General features: G+C 46.5%; 1 protein-coding gene across 1 annotated transcript in view; it reads left to right on the top strand.

Moving 5' to 3' along the window:
* Positions 1-19,371, top strand: part of GAP43 (growth associated protein 43) — a gene marked incomplete at both ends in the record, with an annotated part of 52,615 nt that overhangs the window by 19,558 nt on the left and 13,686 nt on the right. Inside the window, one exon of the mRNA XM_084293456.1 lies at positions 11,247-11,874. Coding sequence (XP_084149582.1) covers positions 11,247-11,874 — 628 coding nt within the window. The remainder of the gene's footprint in view (positions 1-11,246; positions 11,875-19,371) is intronic.

Raw genomic sequence — 19,371 nt, forward strand, 5'->3', positions numbered from 1 at the left:
AGCTTTCTAATGATTCGCTCCTCACTCCGTGACAGAGCTGTGCGGTGTGAACTGGTCCTTCCTGGCAGAAGATGAAACACTGCTCACTTTTCTGATGTTAGACTGTCCATGCATGCGTCCCAGTTCTTTCTGTCTGTCTTTGCGCTGGACCATGAAGGACGAAGGTGCTGTTCCACAGGTTCTGCTCAGGATAACGACTCACTTTCCATACCACATCTGCAGCAGAACAGAAGGAAGTGGAGGGAGCTCTGTGCCAGCCCAGCCATCTCCTTGTTCTCCCCAAGGGTCTTCTTTTCCCTCATCACCTCTGCCAGGCAGGCTGCTGAGTAAAGCCTTCCACAAGGAGGGCTCCAGGGGTACCTGGATGTACAGTAAGGTTGTGTTACAGATGTACCAGATACAGGGACCTAAACTGAGTGCCTGGGGAAAACACATTGCCATGCGCGGTGCATCGAGGCTCCTGCCATGCTTCCTGACTGAAGAATGGAAAAAAGCCAGAAGACTTTAGGACCAAGATGTGTTGAGCTGTTTGAAGCCCTCTTATAATAACAACTTAAAAAGATGGGATGCCCAGGCAGTGAAAAACTGGAAAGACAAAAGAGCACACCTACAGCGGGAAGCTTAGGGCAATCTCAGAGTGTCAATTAGATGTGTCTGTGATATACTAGCCCTTAGGAGAGGTGATTCCAAACACTTTTTTTTTTTTTTTTTTTTTCCAACTTGTATTCACCTCTATTCAAAACGTTCCTTTTGGCTGGAGGTTTTTATAGCACTAACTTAGCAGTGTCCACAAAGGGTCTATCTCAGCATGCACTGCAGGCTTGCATCCCCCCTTCCCCTGTTTCAATAGAGTTGTATACAGCAGAGAAGCAAAGTAGGAAACAAAATGGCTTGAAGCCACATGTGCATTTCCCATAGCTCAGTGCCAGTCTCTAGAATAAGTGATTAAGCCCTGAGGCTGCTCAGCCTCACGTTCAGCTGCCCGTGGCCCCAAAGGATCGTTCCAATCAAAGCCGTGTCTGTGCTCTGGTGACAGTCCCACCTGAAGGACGGGAGAGGGGTAAGGCACAGCATCAAGCCTTGGGCGCTCTGCCACTCAGCAGTGACAGCAGCAATCACGGGCTTGGTTCATCAGCTTTACGCCCCCCCAGAACACACCGAAGCAGCACAAACGGTGCGTGGTCTCAGACAGACAAGCCCAGGTTCTTGAGCTGTGTCATACAGGCTCCCCCAGAGACCTTTTCAGGCTCTGACAGACGCTCGTGCCTCCTTTCAGGATGTTCTTATCCTGCGCCGACAGGAGGGAATAGATAAGAGCACAGCTTAAATATTGCACAATCCTTTGTCTTGCTACAACACCATGCATTTGAGACTCTTGCAACATTACAAATGCTAATTCAATTAGATTCAGAGTCCTTTTGGAACATAACAATGTCCTCTCTCCCATGTAGCTTGGAGCAGCAGACCACAGAGGTCTTGTGAAAATTACCCCTGGTGAAAATGATGTTGAAATCAATGGGATTATGCCCCCACTTTAACCATCCAACATTGCATTTGGCCTTGAAATTCCAGTAAGATCTCAACGCAATTGTTTGTTAATAAGCTGTAGAAACTTCAGGATAGGAGGAACAGAGAGATAAGGCCTAGGTTTTCTCACGGTTTGCTGTGCCAGCAGTATCCGAGAGCTCATAGTGGGCCCACAGACCTATTCCTCTGTGTGATATCTCAAGGGCAATTTAACTTAACAAAGGTGAGATTAAGAATGAAGGAGATAGGGGACCTCTCTCCTTTCTCTGCCTCTGCTTGCACATTAAACACATACAAGGAAGGGGGGGGAAAAAAAAAGTAGGCTGAGCAATTTCACAAAAAGATTCCTGTAAGGTCTCTGACACCCAAGACGTGCTGCTGCTGTGAAAAATTCAAATCTATAAGAGGTGGCTATGTCTTACCCATTGGTTGTAGTGAGTCCATACCCGTGCTGTCATGAGAGCCCTGTTTCCTGCCCTGCAGATCATCTGTGGGCGACCATCAGCACCAGTGGTACTGCTGAAGTGAGGGTGGGTAGAGGGAAAGGCCAGGGCAAGCCAGAGGCAAAAGTACATCCATATGCATGATGGCAATCTCTGGGTCAGGCAAGCCCAGATGGGCACAAAGAGCCACAACACAAATCACAGAACTGGGCTGCTGTGAAGATCACAGCCAGAGCTCAGTGCTGTCATTCCCTGCCTCCAGCAACAAGGCTGATCCCAGTCCTAGTGGCGCCAGGGCTGGTGTTAGCGAGGTCAGGCAGCACCACAGAGCAAGAAGCTGAGCCAGTCCTGGCTGGGAAGGAGAGGCAGGGCCACCGAGACCCACTGAACTCTTCAGAACCAGAAGCTGAGGAAAAAAAAAAAAGTTTCTCAAGTTATGTAGGAGACCTGCAAGCCTGGTTGAAGCCTGGTTGCTTGGTTGCTCTGGTGGTTTGAAAGGTTGCTGTCTGCTCCCTGGAGAGAGGGGAAGCTGTTGGCTGGAGGTGGTGCTGTGGGTTAGGCTCTCTTTCAGGAGGTCTGAACAAGAGGATAATGAAGAGTAAGAAAGCAATTCTGACTTTACTGCCCTTGCCAGATCTCAATCAAGAATGCTGGTTGTGACTTCTTGAGTGGTGAAGTGGTGAGGGATGCGAGGTCTTGTTGAAATACCATTTCATTTAGGGTTGTTCATTGTGGAGCAGTGTGGAAAGGCTGTTGCACAGCCTAAAGCATTTTCCTAAGGAAATGTTGATTGACACAAGCACGGTTGATAGGGTGGTCTGTGCTGAATGAACAGGGTATTCATGAGAGCACCTTGCCTCCCCTGCAACACTGCAGTGAAACATCAGATTTCTAGAGCGGAGTAAGCATTGCCCTCTGTGCTTTTCAAGTAGGGTGACACAGAGCTCCAAGGGAAGGACCTGGGACATGAACACCCTTCACTCCCCACCTGGATTTCCCCTCTTGTATCTCCCTGCCACTGCAGAGATGCTGCTCCATCTCATTTCCTTCCTCCCCTGTCCAGGATGGGGAGGGAGCAGGAGAAGCCCTGCCCCAAGCTGTCAGACATCAACCCAGTTGCTCTGCTTATGGACAGGGCCAGCTCCCCCACTGTTTCTCACAGGAATAACCTGGCTGCTCCTGGAGAGAAGCCCATGGAGGGTCCCCAGGACCACTGCTAGCCCAGTGCCATGGAAATGACAGCCAGGGCTGTGCAACGAGGTGGCACGTGCCAGAGAGAGCAGTGCCAGCTCTTCTTTCCGCTGTGGCACAGACAGTCATGCCGATCTGCTCCAGGAGACCCTGCTCAGCTATTTAGCTGCCCATTTTCTCTGGGTATTTCTCACTGTCATGGCCTTAGGATGTGGATCAGTGATTTTTTTTTTTTTTCTCCATCTCACCTGCACTCCCCCTTCTTCCATATTGCATCCCTCTCAGTGTGCCTGTTATTTATTTGCCTCTCTTCATTCAGTGGCTTGGCTTTGGCTAGCTTCTACCTCTTCCCTGCCTTTCCTTTTCTCCTCCCCTTTTGGTTCCTGTGTTGTTCCTACTCCACTCTTGTTCCTTTTCTTCTCTCCCTTGACCTCTGCCATCTCACTCCTCCAGCCCTCCCCCTTACCAGACCTGCCTTTAGAGCCTCTTCTGTGCACCGTGGGTTTCAGCCCCACACCTCCCCATCCCTGCTCACCTGCAAGAGTGGCAAGGCCCGGGGCTGTGCTGCAGGAGCAGAGCCCACCCTGCAAACAGTTTCCCAAGCCACTGGGAATTAATCTGTGCTTTGCTTTTCCTAATTGCTGGAGATGTTTGCTTGACTTTAACAAACCTATAAGTGCTTTCTTAGAAGATAATTGCCCTGATTCCCAATGAAATAAATTAAAATAATAATAATAATAAGAGAATGAATACAGCCCCGTGGTTATCATCAGGCAGGGAGGAACCTCCTTGATGCTCTACTCTCCCTTGTCAGTAGGCTGAGTGATTTCATGGCATTAGGGTTAGTTGGTGCCAGCAGGAGGTACCAGAAGAAACCCAAGGCTAGCAGGCAGGTTAAAAAGCAGGTTTAGAGGCTGAATGGTCCTGGGGGTGAGGCTTTCACTGTTATTCTGCTGGCTGCAAAAACCCTGGGAAAAGCAGCATAGAGCACTATTGGGTGCTGAGCTAGTGATAGGGCCTCAGCCTAGCTGCTCGTGGACTGATGGTCCCAGCACAAAATGCCTCACAATTCCTAGGTGCAACCCAGGAAATGTCAAATTAACCCTGGAAACCAGCAATGGAAGGGCTTGCAGTATCTCTGCCTACAGTTTCTTCAAGCTGGAGAGAAGTAGGGACATTTCCCATCACCGGAGCTGTGTGCAGACCTGTGTTCCCACAGAGGGGATGGGGTAGGAGCTGCTGCTTCATGTGGAAGTGGCTCCAGAGACACTGCGTAACCCTGGGCTCTGGGGAGGCTTGGCAGCTGCCTGCGTGAAATCTCAGGGAAGCAACTTGGAGCTGTAAATTAGCCTCTGGCCCTTGGCTGTGGCTAGAGCAGAAGGAAATGTGTCCAGCCCTCACTGGGGGACGGGTGCTCCGGGCCATCAGAGATTAACAAATCCCTGAACGTTTTTATGGAGGCTAAAACTAAACATGAAAAGAGGAAGAGAGAGAGAAAAGTGAGAGAGAAAAGGTGGAGAGGGAGGGAGATAATTCAGGATTTCCTTATGTGTTCATGGTCAGCAGAGTATGCAGGGATTCAGAGTGTGAAGGTGATACTTTAAAACAATTCCCACAGCAGCAACCATCCTTGCCAGAACCACCCAGAAAAGGACCACCCAAACCACACAGTCTGAGGCTGGATGAAACTTCTCTATAGTCCAGTGACATCCAAGTTTGTGTCTGCCTAAGCACATCTGCAGCACAAATCTCATTTTCTATGAATAGGCTTTTCTAACCAAAGCATAGTTCAAATGACTTTTTTCACCCTTTTGATGAATTTCTTCATCATGGTCTATTTTGGAAGAGAATTTACACTGTCTGCTTCGACACGTTCCTGCTTCATTCCCAGGCTTTGGCCCATTGATCTGAACATCTACTCTGTCTCCTTCTGGAGCAAAACAAGTATTTCCCTCCAAAAAGGAGACCGGGCACAGCTGACAGCACAGTGTGTGCCAAAATCCAACCTGAAGCAAGGCTGTTGATCCTGAAGCATGGATGTTGATTGTGCCAAGCACCCAAGACCTTCAGCACAGTCCACACAGACCTTGTGCTCTCAAGTGTCCTCACACACTTAGGCTGTGCCCCAGGTTAAACACATGCCTTTGGCATCACACTGTAACAGCACCACTTTGGTGGGCTGTAACCCAGTCCTCTCTCTGGGTTCTTTGAGCAGAAAGATGAGTGGATGCATCCTGTGTCCCATGACCACAGGCATGCTACACAGAGCCCAGATGAGACTCAAGGAAAGCCCTGGAAATGAGCCACTTTGCATCAGCTTCAGGTTCAAGGCTCCTCTTTCTCTGGTCTAGCCTGTAAAGGAAGCGTAGGCACTGCTGATTCCTTTCTCCATTTAATTACTGGAGCTATAAGAGCTTCAAGGCAGTAGATGACACCGTGGTTCACCACCAGCTTAACAGAGTGACAAACGCAAGAGAGATTCAAAAACCAAGTGAGGAATGTGTAATGGATTTATTGAGAAGGCACACTGAAAATACCGAAATGGGTCTAATTTAGGTTATTTTCCACCTCTCTTCTCAGTCACCGTACACAAAAGCATAACATCCACCCACCTGCCTGACCATCATTACCCTGTTCCATTCCAGGTACCGTAAAATAGAGGGGAAATTTCATGTGTGAAAGGATCTCATAGAGAAAAGGATGGAAACTCGATCATTTGTTAGAGGATTTGAAACTAGAGAGCTGATACCCTGCTAGTTACACACTGGGGAACCATCCTGCATAAGCCTCTGGAGACATGAATTAACCTTTTCTCTCTCAAGGGTGTTTTTCCCACCATCACCATAGCCAGCCTGGGAAAAAAAAAAAAAGGAACTCTGTTTGTTTCCTCGCCTCGCAGACAGGTTGTGCTGAGAGGTGCCATCCTCTAGCCAGGTGTCTTCACACCATTTAACTGGGTTAAAAAAAAGCTGTTCTCTGTGCTAAATTGCTTCCTCACTTCACAAGGCGTGAAAGTCTTTTCTCTCTCATGCGTCCATGCTTCACTCCTTCTGGGAAGACAGCTGGTCTTTTTTAGTAATGCATTTTGCTCCTTAAACGCTGTCTCTGAGACAAATCAGGTCACTGAGCCAGGCCCACAAAAGCTTCGAGGTGACTCAGTCTGGTGAAATCAGTGAGAATCAGGTGCCTAAATTTCATTGTGAGTCTGGGCCCAAGTGACCTTGAATGACATCAGTCCAAATATATGTTGTGTTCTACCCAAGGTTAGAGAATTGGTTGAGATGTACCTTAACCCCACAAATACCCCAGGTGACCAATTGATTCAGCACTGCATCACCTAGTCAGTGGAAGGAAAAGCTTCCACACATACCTTAGTGCAGGTGTCATGGAAATGGTATGACTTGGGATCCTTATGTCTTTGCATGGAGTACAAGGCCTTTTTTTTCTTAATATGAGGGTATCTCTCCATCCCGTCATCCAAAACACAAAGCCACGTGGCTGTTTCTCTGTCCTTCCTCTGTGGTTCCAGTTCATTGCTCTATCCACTCTTCTGAAAGGCAAATCAGCCCCTCTGATGCCAGGCAATGAGGTGCACCACAGGAGAGAAATGGATAGACAGCAAGCAAAGATGGAAACACAGTTTCCTCCTTTCTTGTTTTGCCTGTGTGGCTGCAAATACACTGAACATCTGGAAAACATCTGATTTCTCCACTTCACCTTTCTTGCCATACCAGCACATGGGGTGTTTAGATGGGCCTAGAGGTTAAAGCAATGCCTTCTTCATTCTTTGTCATGTTTTGATGCTTCTGTAAGCTTTGCTTTTGGAGATGGAAGGTAGAAAGGTGGCCAAATTAGAAATCTTGGGGCCATGGATCAAAGCAATTTCCACATTCCTGTTACCTAAGAACTAACAACCCCTTCCCTATCTGTGTCTTCAACATTCATTTCTCATCTCCTAATCTGAGCTATGTGAGAGCAAGGAAAGTCTCACTCGCAGGAACAGTCTGCCTGGGAAGGGATGTCCTAGAAACCTGGAGGTGTGGCAGACAAGCAGATGGAGATGGTGAGAGGATCATCCCTCTCAGATCGGAAGGAGGATGTGGGCTGTGTAGATAGCGGCATAAAAGCTTAGCGGTGCATTTCATGAGGGCGAAGCTTTCCACATTGGCTTCAGTGGGTATGTGGGGATGTCCAAATGAAAAAGAATGTGTTTGGCTATGTATATCCCTTATTACATTCATATAGCTATGTATCAACCAGCCGCAGTGTATTCAAGCCCTACCGTTGAAGGATCTATGATTTGTTTCACACTAGATGAAACAGAGGACATTTTCTCCATCTGAAATGAGAATACACTGAATGCACACTTAAAAAATCACAAATATTTTAATATTAAGTACGAGTTTCCTTTATACATAAATGTGTAGATGAAAGGGGTTTGTGATTAAATAACAATATATGAAACTTATCCTTACCAGATCTGATTATTTTTTTTTGGCTGGGGGCTCTATATTCTGTACAAACATGAATAATAATAGCCACTTTTATACCAGAAGCCACAGTGCTATGACCAAGTTGTCATACACGCATGGCAGATAGATAAGACAGAGATTTCTTGTTTTCCACTGTGATGCTTTTGAATACATCCCGGCAAAGCTGACTCACCCTTTTAGCTTTCCAAGGAAGATAAATTGCTTTCCAGGAGCTTCATTGTATACAGGTTATTTTTGAGCAGCTTCCTTAATTAAGGTTTATCTGCTGTGTGCATAATCCACAGATGAAGAGCCCTTGTCTCTTTCTGTGCGAACAGAAGATTCCCCCTGAACAATCTGCTTCTCACCCAGCCCATTGTTACACAACATGACATACATACCAGATAGATGTCGTGTCCTACCCCAGAAGTAGCTGCGGGCCAGTAGCCTGAAAATAAGTCATTTCAAATGCTCAGGATGCTTCAGTGGGGAAAACCTGAATAGAAATGGGATTCCTGAGGGCCCCTAAGAGCCATCCAAGCTGGAACAGACACGCTATTAGTACATTTCTGTCATTCATGACCTTAAACCCCACCTCTGCCCCAGCCTCGTATTCCTTATCCTTTATATCTGAATTGATGCTAAAAGTGCCCCGTTGGAAATATATTTTTCAACCGTGAACCTTGCGATCTGGCAAGGGCTCAAACCTGATGTCATCCCAAGTGGGATAAGAGGACAATGATGTCATCAGAAGAGCAAGAGAGCCTTTTAGCTCTGTAATGCAGTAGGTGTGGGTGGGAGCTTTCAGTCTGTCATCCTTGGAGAGAAAAAGCGCTCTGCTTTTCCCTGCCAGGTGAAGGTGAGCCCTGCAGGGCAGCAGAGTCACAGCTCTCCAGGATGTCATCTGTCAGGAGAGGAGGAGAGCCCACCCCGTGGCTCCCCTGGCCCCTGCTCCTGCTAGCAGCAGGAAGGAGAGAAGCCCTTGCAGGGCTACATAGCCCAGGTAACAGGGGAACCCTGGAGGAAGAAGTCACCAAGGCATGCAGCAGGTCACATTTCATCAAAGCCGTCCTGGTTGGTTCAGAAGGTACCTGAGATGTGAGAGCAGCAAGGCCAGTGGCAAGAGGGGTCTCCCTTTAATCAATGGTTTTCATTTTTTGTTCCAGGATTAACAATTTTGTCATGTTCACTAGAGGTTTTGCAGGAATAAGATATATAGTACAGGACTTTTAGTGTCTTGTAGGTGTCTTTCCAGTCTCCCAGTCCTGCTGCTGTTTGAAATTGGCCACAGACCTTAATGAGAGAGAGTCAAAGCTAGGGCGTCCAAGTGTTATCTGGTGCTAGAATGGAATACCTAGTCTATGCCCATACTGCTGTGGCTTCAGTGTAATGCAGACATATTCAAGCTCTCCATAAACAGGCTAGTCCGTAATGTTGCCACAGTGATGCAGGACTTAGTGCAAACTGCAAAACTTGCCTAAGGAGCAGGGTAGATGAACCTGTGCAGGACTTTGCATAGCATGTCTGGATCACAGCTGTTCCCCAGACATGCTAGTTTAAAGCTACTTTGGATTTGCTTCCATCCCCTTGTGCTGAAACGAGGTTGAAGAGCTTCCCCCAGATGCTGAATAACACAGTGCAACATTAGCTGTACAAGAAAAAGACACAGGTAGATGGTTACAACATGCAAATGTCTGCATCATCCTTACACATAACCATCCCCTGCTGCCTGATGAGCTGCCATGAACACAAAGGCCCAATTTCCAGACCACACCACTTAGTGTACTGGGGGAAGCGCAGCTGTAACTGCTCAGCTCTGCCCTTCTGGTAGGTGCAGCCACCATTTTGCTCCTAGGTGCCAGCAGGAACGCAACCTCTTATGCCAAATCATGTGTATTACTATCAGTTGTGCATTTATTCATAGGCTTTGGCCTTTCCCCTACAGAAGTGTGCTGGTCTTGCTGCCAGGTTTCTGTCCTGGTGTGTGCAGACCCATCCTCAGGTGTGTGGAGCAGCTCGTGACAATTTGGGGCTGCTCATACTTCGGTCACCCTACCCACTTAAGCTCATCCCTAGGGGATGACCCTGCTTGGGCACCAGTGCCAGGGCAGGGGACTGTCCCAGCTGGTGTCCCCAGAGGGATATGGTGGGTACCACCTCTGGCATACTGGTGGCCACGTGTTTGGCTCCCTGGCACCACTTTTCCCACACGTGGGTGCCTGACCCTGTCTCACATCAGTGCTTGGGGGAATGACCACCTCCAGCCTGTTCCCCAGTGATTGCTGCCAGTGTGTCCCATCAGCTGCCACCCTCTTCACATGCATGGCATTTCCAGTGCCATGTGTGCATAACGCAGTGTCTCCTTCTCCCTTATTCTCTTTATGAGTGTGCTGATGGACTGTGTCCTCTCTCTGCTTTTCTGGTCCCGGGCCTTTCCCCATATGGCATCTCTGAGTTGCAGCAGCCTAAGGAGTGGTTTCCTCTTCCCACACAAGACAAAAATGCTCGCTATCTTTCTCAACCAGCTCGTTTTCTTTCTTTTGTGACCTGAGCCAGCGCTGGAAGCCAGGTGCAGACAGCAAAGAGGCCAGTGGCTCTGCTTCAGAGTGGCTCTTTTGAATGCTTCCCATTGGGAATATTAATAGGATGGTGTCCTTTCATCAATATGCAGCTGAGCTGCTACTTGCCCAAGAGCTGCTAAATTACTGGGCTGAAGCATGCGATGTCCTGTACATTCAGTGGGAGTTTGCAAGCAGAGCATTATCTGTCTGCAGCAGACCAGCATGAAGCACAGGCTCTGTTTTGGTCCCATTTAAGACTTTAATGCATGTCTTAAGTCTAAAAAACACGGGGAATGTCTGTTCTGTGTTGTAAGGCTGAATTCCACCCAACAGAGAAATAATAATCATCTGCTGGAATGGGAAAGGCTGCTATCTATCTGCCTATTACTCCTTCATTGAAACCATGAGTGGGGAGTGGAGAAAAAGTGCTTGAAGTGCTTGCAGACAGGGCATTTGTGAGGTGTGGATCCGTGTGTGTCTGGCAGCACGCATCTGCCATAGGGTGGGCAGCAGTACTACTCTCTGCGGGCAATCCTGAGCCGAAAAGCTATAAAGCACAAAGCACTTGGTGTCATTAGAGTCACACACCTGTGCAACAAGGTAGCGTTAAAAGGGAACAAAGCCTCGAAGGCACAGGTGGATTTGGAAAGAGGGTGAAATTTGCCCTTGGAGAGTGTTTTGAAGATGACTAGGGGAAAAAGACTGGTACGTTTCAAAATGGATGGGAAAATAAATCATGGCAATAGTGACAACCCAGCTGGTGCAAGCCTTTCCACGCAGCCAAGGTGCTCTCAGTGTCGCTGACAGAGATGATGAGGTGCTTGAAATTCCCTTTACAAAACCCCTGTGTCTGTTCAGCCCTAGGATGAAATTAGAGCCACCTGGCTTCAAAGCCGTGCCAAATGGGAAGGTTGCTTCAAATCATGTCACCTGTTAGGGGGAGGGGAAGGTGGGACACCCTAAATTAAACCAGAGCCTGGGCTACACCTGAGGAAGTCTTAACTTATCTACCTGTTTTCTCCCCTGCCTTCCTCCCTTGTTCTCTTCCCAAGGTTGAAAAAAACGAGGATGGGGACCAAAAGATTGAGCAAGATGGTATCAAACCAGAAGATAAAGCCCATAAGGCAGCCACCAAAATCCAGGCCAGCTTCCGCGGACACATAACAAGGAAAAAGCTCAAGGGAGAGAAGAAGGGGGATGCCCCGGCGTCTGAGAGCGAGGCTGCCGACAAGAAGGACGAAGGCCCTGCTGGCGGAGCGGCCGAGAACAAAGAGAGCGAGGCTCCTGCTGCCACAGAGGCTGCCGCCGCTGACAGTGCCCAGCTGGAGGAGGGCAGCAAAGACAGCAGCGCGCCAGCGGAGGAGAAAAAAGGAGACGGAGCCGCTGACACGGGCTCGGAGCAGCCAGCCCCACAGGCTGCCACTCCTGCTGCCTCCTCGGAGGAAAAGTCCGCTGCTGCCGCCGCCGCCGAAACGGAAAGTGCCACTAAAGCTTCCACTGATAACTCGCCGTCCTTGAAGGCTGACGAAGCCCAAGACAAAGAGGAGCCTAAACAAGCCGACGTGCCTGCTGCTGACACCACTGCCACCACCACCCCTGCTGCAGAGGATGCTACTGCCAAGGCAACAGCGCAACCCCAAATGGAGACAGTGGAGAGCAGCCAAACCGAAGAGAAGACAGGTGAGTGAATGCCTCGGCAGGGAGGGGACCTCTCCAGAAATGGATATGCCTCCCTTGGTCTCCCGGGGATGTGTCTAGCCAGCAAAGAAAAATTAGAATAAGAGTTAACAAAGGAATCCATTTTAGGGGCAGGGGATGTGCATGCTTTTGCTTAACACCCTCTCCTCTGCTTCCCAGCAGCTTATGGAAAAACTGCATCTCCTCTTGAGGCTCTTGCTCCTCTAGGTGGATTTTCCATCCATCCCTTTTTTTGTGGAGTCAGTCAGTTGTGGGGCTTGGAGGAGCCTGCAGAGATCCCAGGCTTTTCGTACTCTAAAGAGGGAGGTGAGCTTCCCCAGTCACACCAACACAGGCAGCTCCAGTGGGGCAACTAGCTTAAGCTGGACATCCCACAAGGGAAAAGCCCTCTCACACTGCAGGAGGCCATTCATCCTTGCTGGTAGGATGGTAAAGAAGGGGCTAACAGGGTCTTTTTTTTCCACCTGCCTGTGAATGGGTGAGATTGTTGGTACAACACACATCCATGTGATTGGTACAACCACATCCATGTGGGTTAGACCCACATGATAACAGGATCAGGTAGGGAAAGCGAAGTTTAAAAGCCCTGACAGCTCTGTGAATGAGGACAGAAGAGAGAGCTGAATACAACAATCGCTCTAGGAGGTATTTTCAATTCTTTGCTCCTGACCAAGCTACGAGTCTGTTTAACTAGTTCCCCTGGGAAGAAGTGAAAAGTTTTGAGAGGCAAAATGAGAATTTTTTGGCAGTGGCATGGTGTTTACAAACCATAAAGAAAAGCTGTTATTGAATTACAATACTGAGACTTGTAGAAAACATGTCAAAGGCCTGAGGATGCTTTTGCTCTTGTTCTTTACCTTCCTTACATTATCAAAGAAAGATAACTTAAATAAAAGAAAGTTTACATTAGAAGTAGGCACCATATGAAACTCAGTCAAGAGGAAGTACCAAGCATAACTGGCCTCCACGTTCACGAGGCACTCAGTTGTAGAAGGTATTCTGCATTCATTAGCTCATTAAGGAACAAATATGGTCTATTAGCTTAAAGTTCATAAACAGCCTTATGTAAATGCTATAGAGCCCCTACATCCAGTCAAACATTTACCAATGTTTCCTTTGTTCCACTACTTTTTTTTGGTCACAAATCACAATTCCTGCACTCTAATTAGACTTCCATCTTCATAAGTAACTCAGGGCTTCAGGTAACTCTGTACCCACTCTGCAAAGTGGAAGGATAAGGAAGAACTTATCCAGAATAACTGATAAGCACTGAGAAAGAAGCTCATGCAAAACAATTGTGATTTAATGTGTGGGTGAGGGGAGCTGTCCTGAAGAGTTTGACTCTAAGCTGAATGAACGTAATAACAAAGAGATGCTTGTTTTACTTCCTTTCAGCTCAACGTTTCTAGAGATAAGCCTTGAACTTGCATCTGCCATGTTGGCTTTTTGTGATCCAGGTCTCCAGTTCTTTGTTTTCACTTTATACGATGAGTTGAGTGACAAAATAAATGTTATGTGATTAGAGAAATCCAATTTGGTATGTTGCATGCTGTACTTGTTTTTATACATGGGCAAAGGTATAAACATCAATGGTAAAAATAGGACAGAGTGAATCAGTGTTTTGGGGCTCTGTGTACACAGAATAATGAGTGCAAATTAACTCTTAGTTAAGATCTGCAATGCCTTATTCCTAAACAGGAATAGTGATTCTGTTTTGCATTAATATCCTATTTTTATTCAGATTAATCTGCCTTAATGGTTGGAGATAGGAAATTTATAGTAGCAGGCTATTTCATTTGCTTAATTTTACCTGTTTTCAATCATTGGTAATCAAAGAATGGTTTATTTCTATTCAGTATTCTGAGTTATTTGCAGCTATCTTCCCCATAGTCTTGTTGGCCTTAGCATCATTCGAAGTGGGAACATTACAATTTAATACACATTTGCACATGATACTGCTACTTATGTAAATAACCAGCCAACGGAAAAAGTTATAAAATCTACAATCAAATATATATTTAAAAATGAGCTTTTAGTAATTATTTGACCGTTCAAGTCTAGTATGTGCATCTGTTCAGACTCATCCAATATGCATGCAGTAATACTCAAGCTTACAAATGTTTGCAGAAGGCAAACATGGAAGGTGTGTGGCCACAGTTAAACTGATATTCTCTTTAAAATGTTAATGAATATAGATTTTTTTTTTCTAAATTCCAATTCAAGGGTGATATCAGCCTTCCAGTCACAAACTCGAACAGCTGGGTAAGTGCCCCCTGAGCCATGCAAGAAGGAAATGGAGAGAGATTAGATAGGTCTTCTTGTCCATCTTTTTGAGGATGCTGGGCTGTGTTCTAAAATACACTCCATAGTACAATGTTCAGAATACTAAGGAGCTGCTTTCTCTTCAGAGTACCTTCCATAGAGGAGCATCATCACCAAATTAAAGATCCCACAAACAGGAAATATTTCTTAATAGCCTAATTTCTCTTTTTTCTTATCTCTTTAAGCCTCTCTGTTTCTCTCTTGGTACTCACTCCTTCCATAGGCTTAAAGACATGCCACAACATTTCTTCCAGTCTTTCCCCAGCAAACACAGCACTGGTGGTTGCTGGCATGGCTGCAATAGTTTGGTCATTCATGAAAGAGGGAGGGCTACCAAACATCTGCCACTTCAGTACTCTGCCAGCCTGGGGACAGATCCTCTTTCAGCTTCATCAATCCCCCTTCTCCCAGAAGTTGTCCCCTTGGCTTTCAAAGGTCATTTCTTATCGTTTCTGTGATCGAAGACTGGCACAGTAGCATGCCGTGTCAAGCTGCCAAAAATAAATCAAATTGGCTCCTCGCCAATGTCATCGGTTGGCTGGTTGCCATAGCATGCTTGGCTGCTACTACCGCGAGGCGTGCCGACCATGCTACTTCTGTGCTGTGATGATCATCTGCCTCGAATTTTACTACAATGGCTGTATCACATTATCTGTGGATGTCTTCCCTGGTGCAAACATGAGAAAAAGTCAACGACACTTCATATGCAGAGACTTTTCCCTTCGTTTAAGGGCAGGATGAAAAAGAGAGGAAGAGAGGAAAGGGCTAACTAACAGATCAAGAGAACTGTATGATCTTTAATGCTTAATATTTAATGTTTCTGGAGCAGGAGAGAGGCTTGGTGATTCTTCATACCATTCCCTAATTCCCCTGACAGACCTCAGCCCTCCTTGTTATTCAGTTCTACATCCTCGACTTGTCTGTTGGTAATGGCTTAGGAAATGGCTTCGACCAACTGTCTTGTATCCAGTATTAGTTGTTCTCATATCCTGGGCATTCCCAGTTGTACAGTAGGGCAGTTTCTAAGCAATCCTCGTTGTATCACCGCTGGGAAAAGCAGATGGATTCCGATCTGAGTAAGCCATGAAATGAGTTAGTGGGCTTTGTTCAGCAGCTTATGGAGGACTGAAGGAAGAAGGACATCTTTTAGTTCTCTTCATGACTTCTGGTAGGCAACTCGCATGCCAGGATGTTGGTCTCTTATTTGAGCTTCCTTGTCAAGAAGCTTTCTTTTTATGATCCAGCTTTTGCCTCTTTGGAGTTGGAATTATGCTTAGAGAGGCTGCCTGAGATGCCAACCTACTCAAGAGGTCAAAACTGGTAGGAGGGAATTTATGCATTACTTATGGATCATGATGTAAGATATATTCTAATCCATGTTGCATTGGCTTAAATCTGAAAAGTCTTCATCAAAGTCACTGCAAAGAGTCCACATTAATACATATTTGAAAGGAGATCAGCCCCCAGCACAGCAGACTATAGAAGATGGGATACTGTGTGCCTTATGGGGAGGAGAGAACGTGAATACCACACAATGTTTGATTCTCTTTATACTTTCCAAGGCTCAGCTCCAAACCTGGCTAGCTCTCACATCAAAAGCACTCTCAGATTGTCAGGTAAGGATATAACAAAGCCCAGAAATGTGAAAGTAAATTGTGCCTAAGGAAACAAATTGGTCTTCTTTTGTTGGGAAATGAAGAATGCTTTCTCCTGCTTGATGAAATAGCTTTACAATGGAGCAGTTTCACAGCTGAAATGAAAAATCAGCCACATGACAATTGCTTTGCATGCATGTGAGCCCACAGTTCCCCCTGGGCCCTGTCTCCTGCATGCTGGGAGCACTGGGAGGCACTATCTTCTCTTCACTTCCTTAGAGGGAGCAAGTCCCTACAGATCCTTTTTCATGGTTTAGAGTTGAATCGGTTCTTTGTTTTCAGTTCAATCAGCATATTGATTGAAGGGCAATACTTGCTGCACCTAGAGAGCACTGGCTATATAAAGATTTGGAAAGGGAGACTGTCTATTGTCACGTACAAGCCAGAGGGTACAGCCTACGCCACGCAAGAGGATTGCAGTTGTATAACTGGAGTTTTAGTCTTGGCCCATGGGTAGCTGGCAGGAGACAGAACACCCTCACTGCCATGCCTGTTTCACTAGAGCTTATCTCTGCTGCTACACCTGGCAGCTGAAGAAAGCAATGCAAATGCACCAGTCTTCCTGTGACTGCCCCAGAGGGAACAACTCTAAGCATGCATGCCAGCATTTTCCTGTCTGTAGTACTACTCAAGCAAAAAAGCAAGAATATAAATGCAATTTAGGTTGCCCGCTACGTGCTGAAAGATGACAAAATATGTGCCTAGTCCTCAGCTGCTTTGAAAGTTTTAACCTTTGCATTGTGCCTAGGTGGGTACATGTGTTATGTATTTCAGAGCCTGCAAATCAGTTCAGATAAACTTGTGAGGGGCAGAGTGAGAAAAGCAGAATGTCATGGTTTTCCAGAGAACAAGAAACCTACACGCCACCTGCAGCAGGTGCAGGATTTCCTTTTCTCTCGCAGAGTGAAATAGGGTCTCTGGTCCCATGAGTGCCTCAGATCTGCTTTTTCCAAATGAGATGTTCCTTACCCAGTAAAGGTGCGAGCAGTGCCATTGGTAAAGCAGGATCTGACCTCTTTTAATGAAATCCTAGGTGGCACTAAGCATATTTACTGAGGACAAGGTGTGGGCTGACTTTGGAAAATGCCTTCAAAGGAGAGCAAATTAATCATTGTTTTGTACTAAGGGGGTACCGGTTCTTTCGGGACCTCAATAAGAAAGGTGTGGACAGTCAAGGCTGGTTAAGTGGTTTATTTTGTGAGGATGGAAATTACAGAAAAGATGACAGCAATCCTACATAACCACAGCTGTTGCAGTATCAGAAGAGCCCCTCCTCAATGATCACAGCACGCTGTGCAGAGTTCCTGCCCACTGTGAGGTTGGCCAGCCTCCCTGTTCTTCACATCTTTGTAGCATTTTTGTATGTGAGCAAAGTTATTGGTCTTGTACCTGTACGGTACTGAACTTTCTAGGTGGTGCATATGGTGAGGTTTGCTGAGGGTGTTACACTCTTACACATCTCCATAGGAAGGAGCTCTACAGATGGTATTGTTAAAGGCAGTGCATACTGATGGCACGGTATGTGCTTTTGTTATTTAGTGGTCACTCACACTAACGCACCAGTCTCTACAGCCAAGGCCCATGATTAAACTCAGCCTAGGTTCTGCACGAAATCAGTCTCTGTGTTACAATGTCTTCTGCAGTGACCCACTACAACTGCACTCAGACCGTCTCCAGAAAACGCTCCAAAATCCTCACATGGGAGGAAGCCTTCCTGCCAGGAATGCTAGCCAGATTTTCAGGTGAGAAAGGCTCAAATAGCAGACCAGTGGACAGAGCAGACAGACAGTGAAACTTCAGTGGCAGCTGTTTGCTGTAGCTGCCAGCAGTGCTCTGCACCACCACCAGTGTCATCTCTTTATGCTAGGCTCTGAGTAGGTTGAGCTTTTCAGAGAGATATAAGCTTGCAGAGTACCAGCTGGAATTTACAGCTCCAAGGAACAGCACTTTACAGACAGCAGTACTGGCCCTGTGGTAGAGATGACTGCCGTGCACTGAGGGATGGGACTGAGAAAGTTCACCAGGTCAGCATGATCAGATTAGTTAGACATGCCTTGAGTGCTGTATGATGGCTGCATTAATGCTGGATTATTGGGGCGGTTCAGTGATCACTTCCAATCTCTGCAGCAGCTCCATGGAGTCTGGCAAGGTGAAGTTGTGCTCCCAAGGGACTGTGGGTCCATGCAGAGGAACGTAAGAACTGCTAAGGCGGGTCAGACCTAACATCCATTCACTGTGCTTCTCTAGCTGGGGATAGCACCAAATGCTGCTGTAGGCAGATTTGGGATCAACTGCCCCTCTACAGCTAGGATCTGTCCGTGTTCTCTGCCACCTAGGGTTTGGTTTAACAGTCAAAGCATGATGTATTATCTCTTGATAGTAATTATAACTGGGGTTTTACATGGCATATGCATGAACATGCACAATATCTGGATAAGCATTAACAGCTTTCCCAACTCCAACCAACTGTGTACAATGGCTAGAAAGATCACCAATGAATTGGCCACCATTGCCCTAAATATCTTTCTGTACTCATGTTCATCAGAGAGAGAACAAAAGCTCCTGGTAGCCCTACTTTACACTGTTGCTCATCGTATATAGCATCATATTGTATGTGCATATGCACAGATAGCATAGTACCATAGCCCTTGCTATTCCTATCTTTCCTGACAAAAACACAAGCAATGTTTTCAATTGCTTTTTGTGTGAGAGCACTCCCAGGCTTCTTAGCATCTTTGTTGCTTTTCGATGAACTTAAATCTCTTAAATCTACAAATGTCCTTTATGAGATGGGGTGACAAACACTGTATACGTTGTATACAATCCAGAAGAGGCTGTACTTGTATACATGTATTTCCAGAAAGGCATTATTTCTTCTCTTTTTCTCCTCATCCCAGTCCTTAGGCACCCTAACATCTTGGCTTTTTGAACACAGCTACCCAATGGTCATGGATGACCGCAATGATATCCAGGTCCATTGTGGAAACTCGAAAGCCCTCCTTTTTGTAAAAGTACCACAAAAATATTATATTTCTCTGCATAGCTGTCTGTGTGATTGGGCAGTGGCCAAGAGAACCAAGGAAACATAGGCAGTGGCAGGAGGTCTACAAGTCAATGGTTGGCATGAAGACAGGTGCTGGCATCAGGTGTCTGGGCTAGGCTCCACGTCCAGTTCTGGACCACCAGTAGACTGTCCGAAAGCCTAACTCAAGCTAGCTCAACTTGAACAGGTCTCTAAGCACAGTGTATTTCTCAAGACTGCATTCGTACTGCAAGCCTGACATAAAGGAGGGTTTCCTCATTCCCTAGCTTTTCTCTCTTGGTATTGAATGTCTTTCAGGCAGGAAATAGATGAGATGCATGAAGTTAATGTATGGGGGGAAATTATGTGACAGAGTGATACTGCTGTCTGCTTAGCTGTTCTCTGAAGGGAAGTTTGGTCTATTTTTTCAAGTTAGTAGAGCTATGGCTTTCTTCCTGTTTTTGTATTCCCTGCTGAAGA

Source organism: Netta rufina (genome assembly GCF_964035555.1).
Source record: "Netta rufina genome assembly, chromosome: 1".
In the NCBI taxonomy this organism is placed as follows: Eukaryota; Metazoa; Chordata; class Aves; order Anseriformes; family Anatidae; genus Netta; species Netta rufina.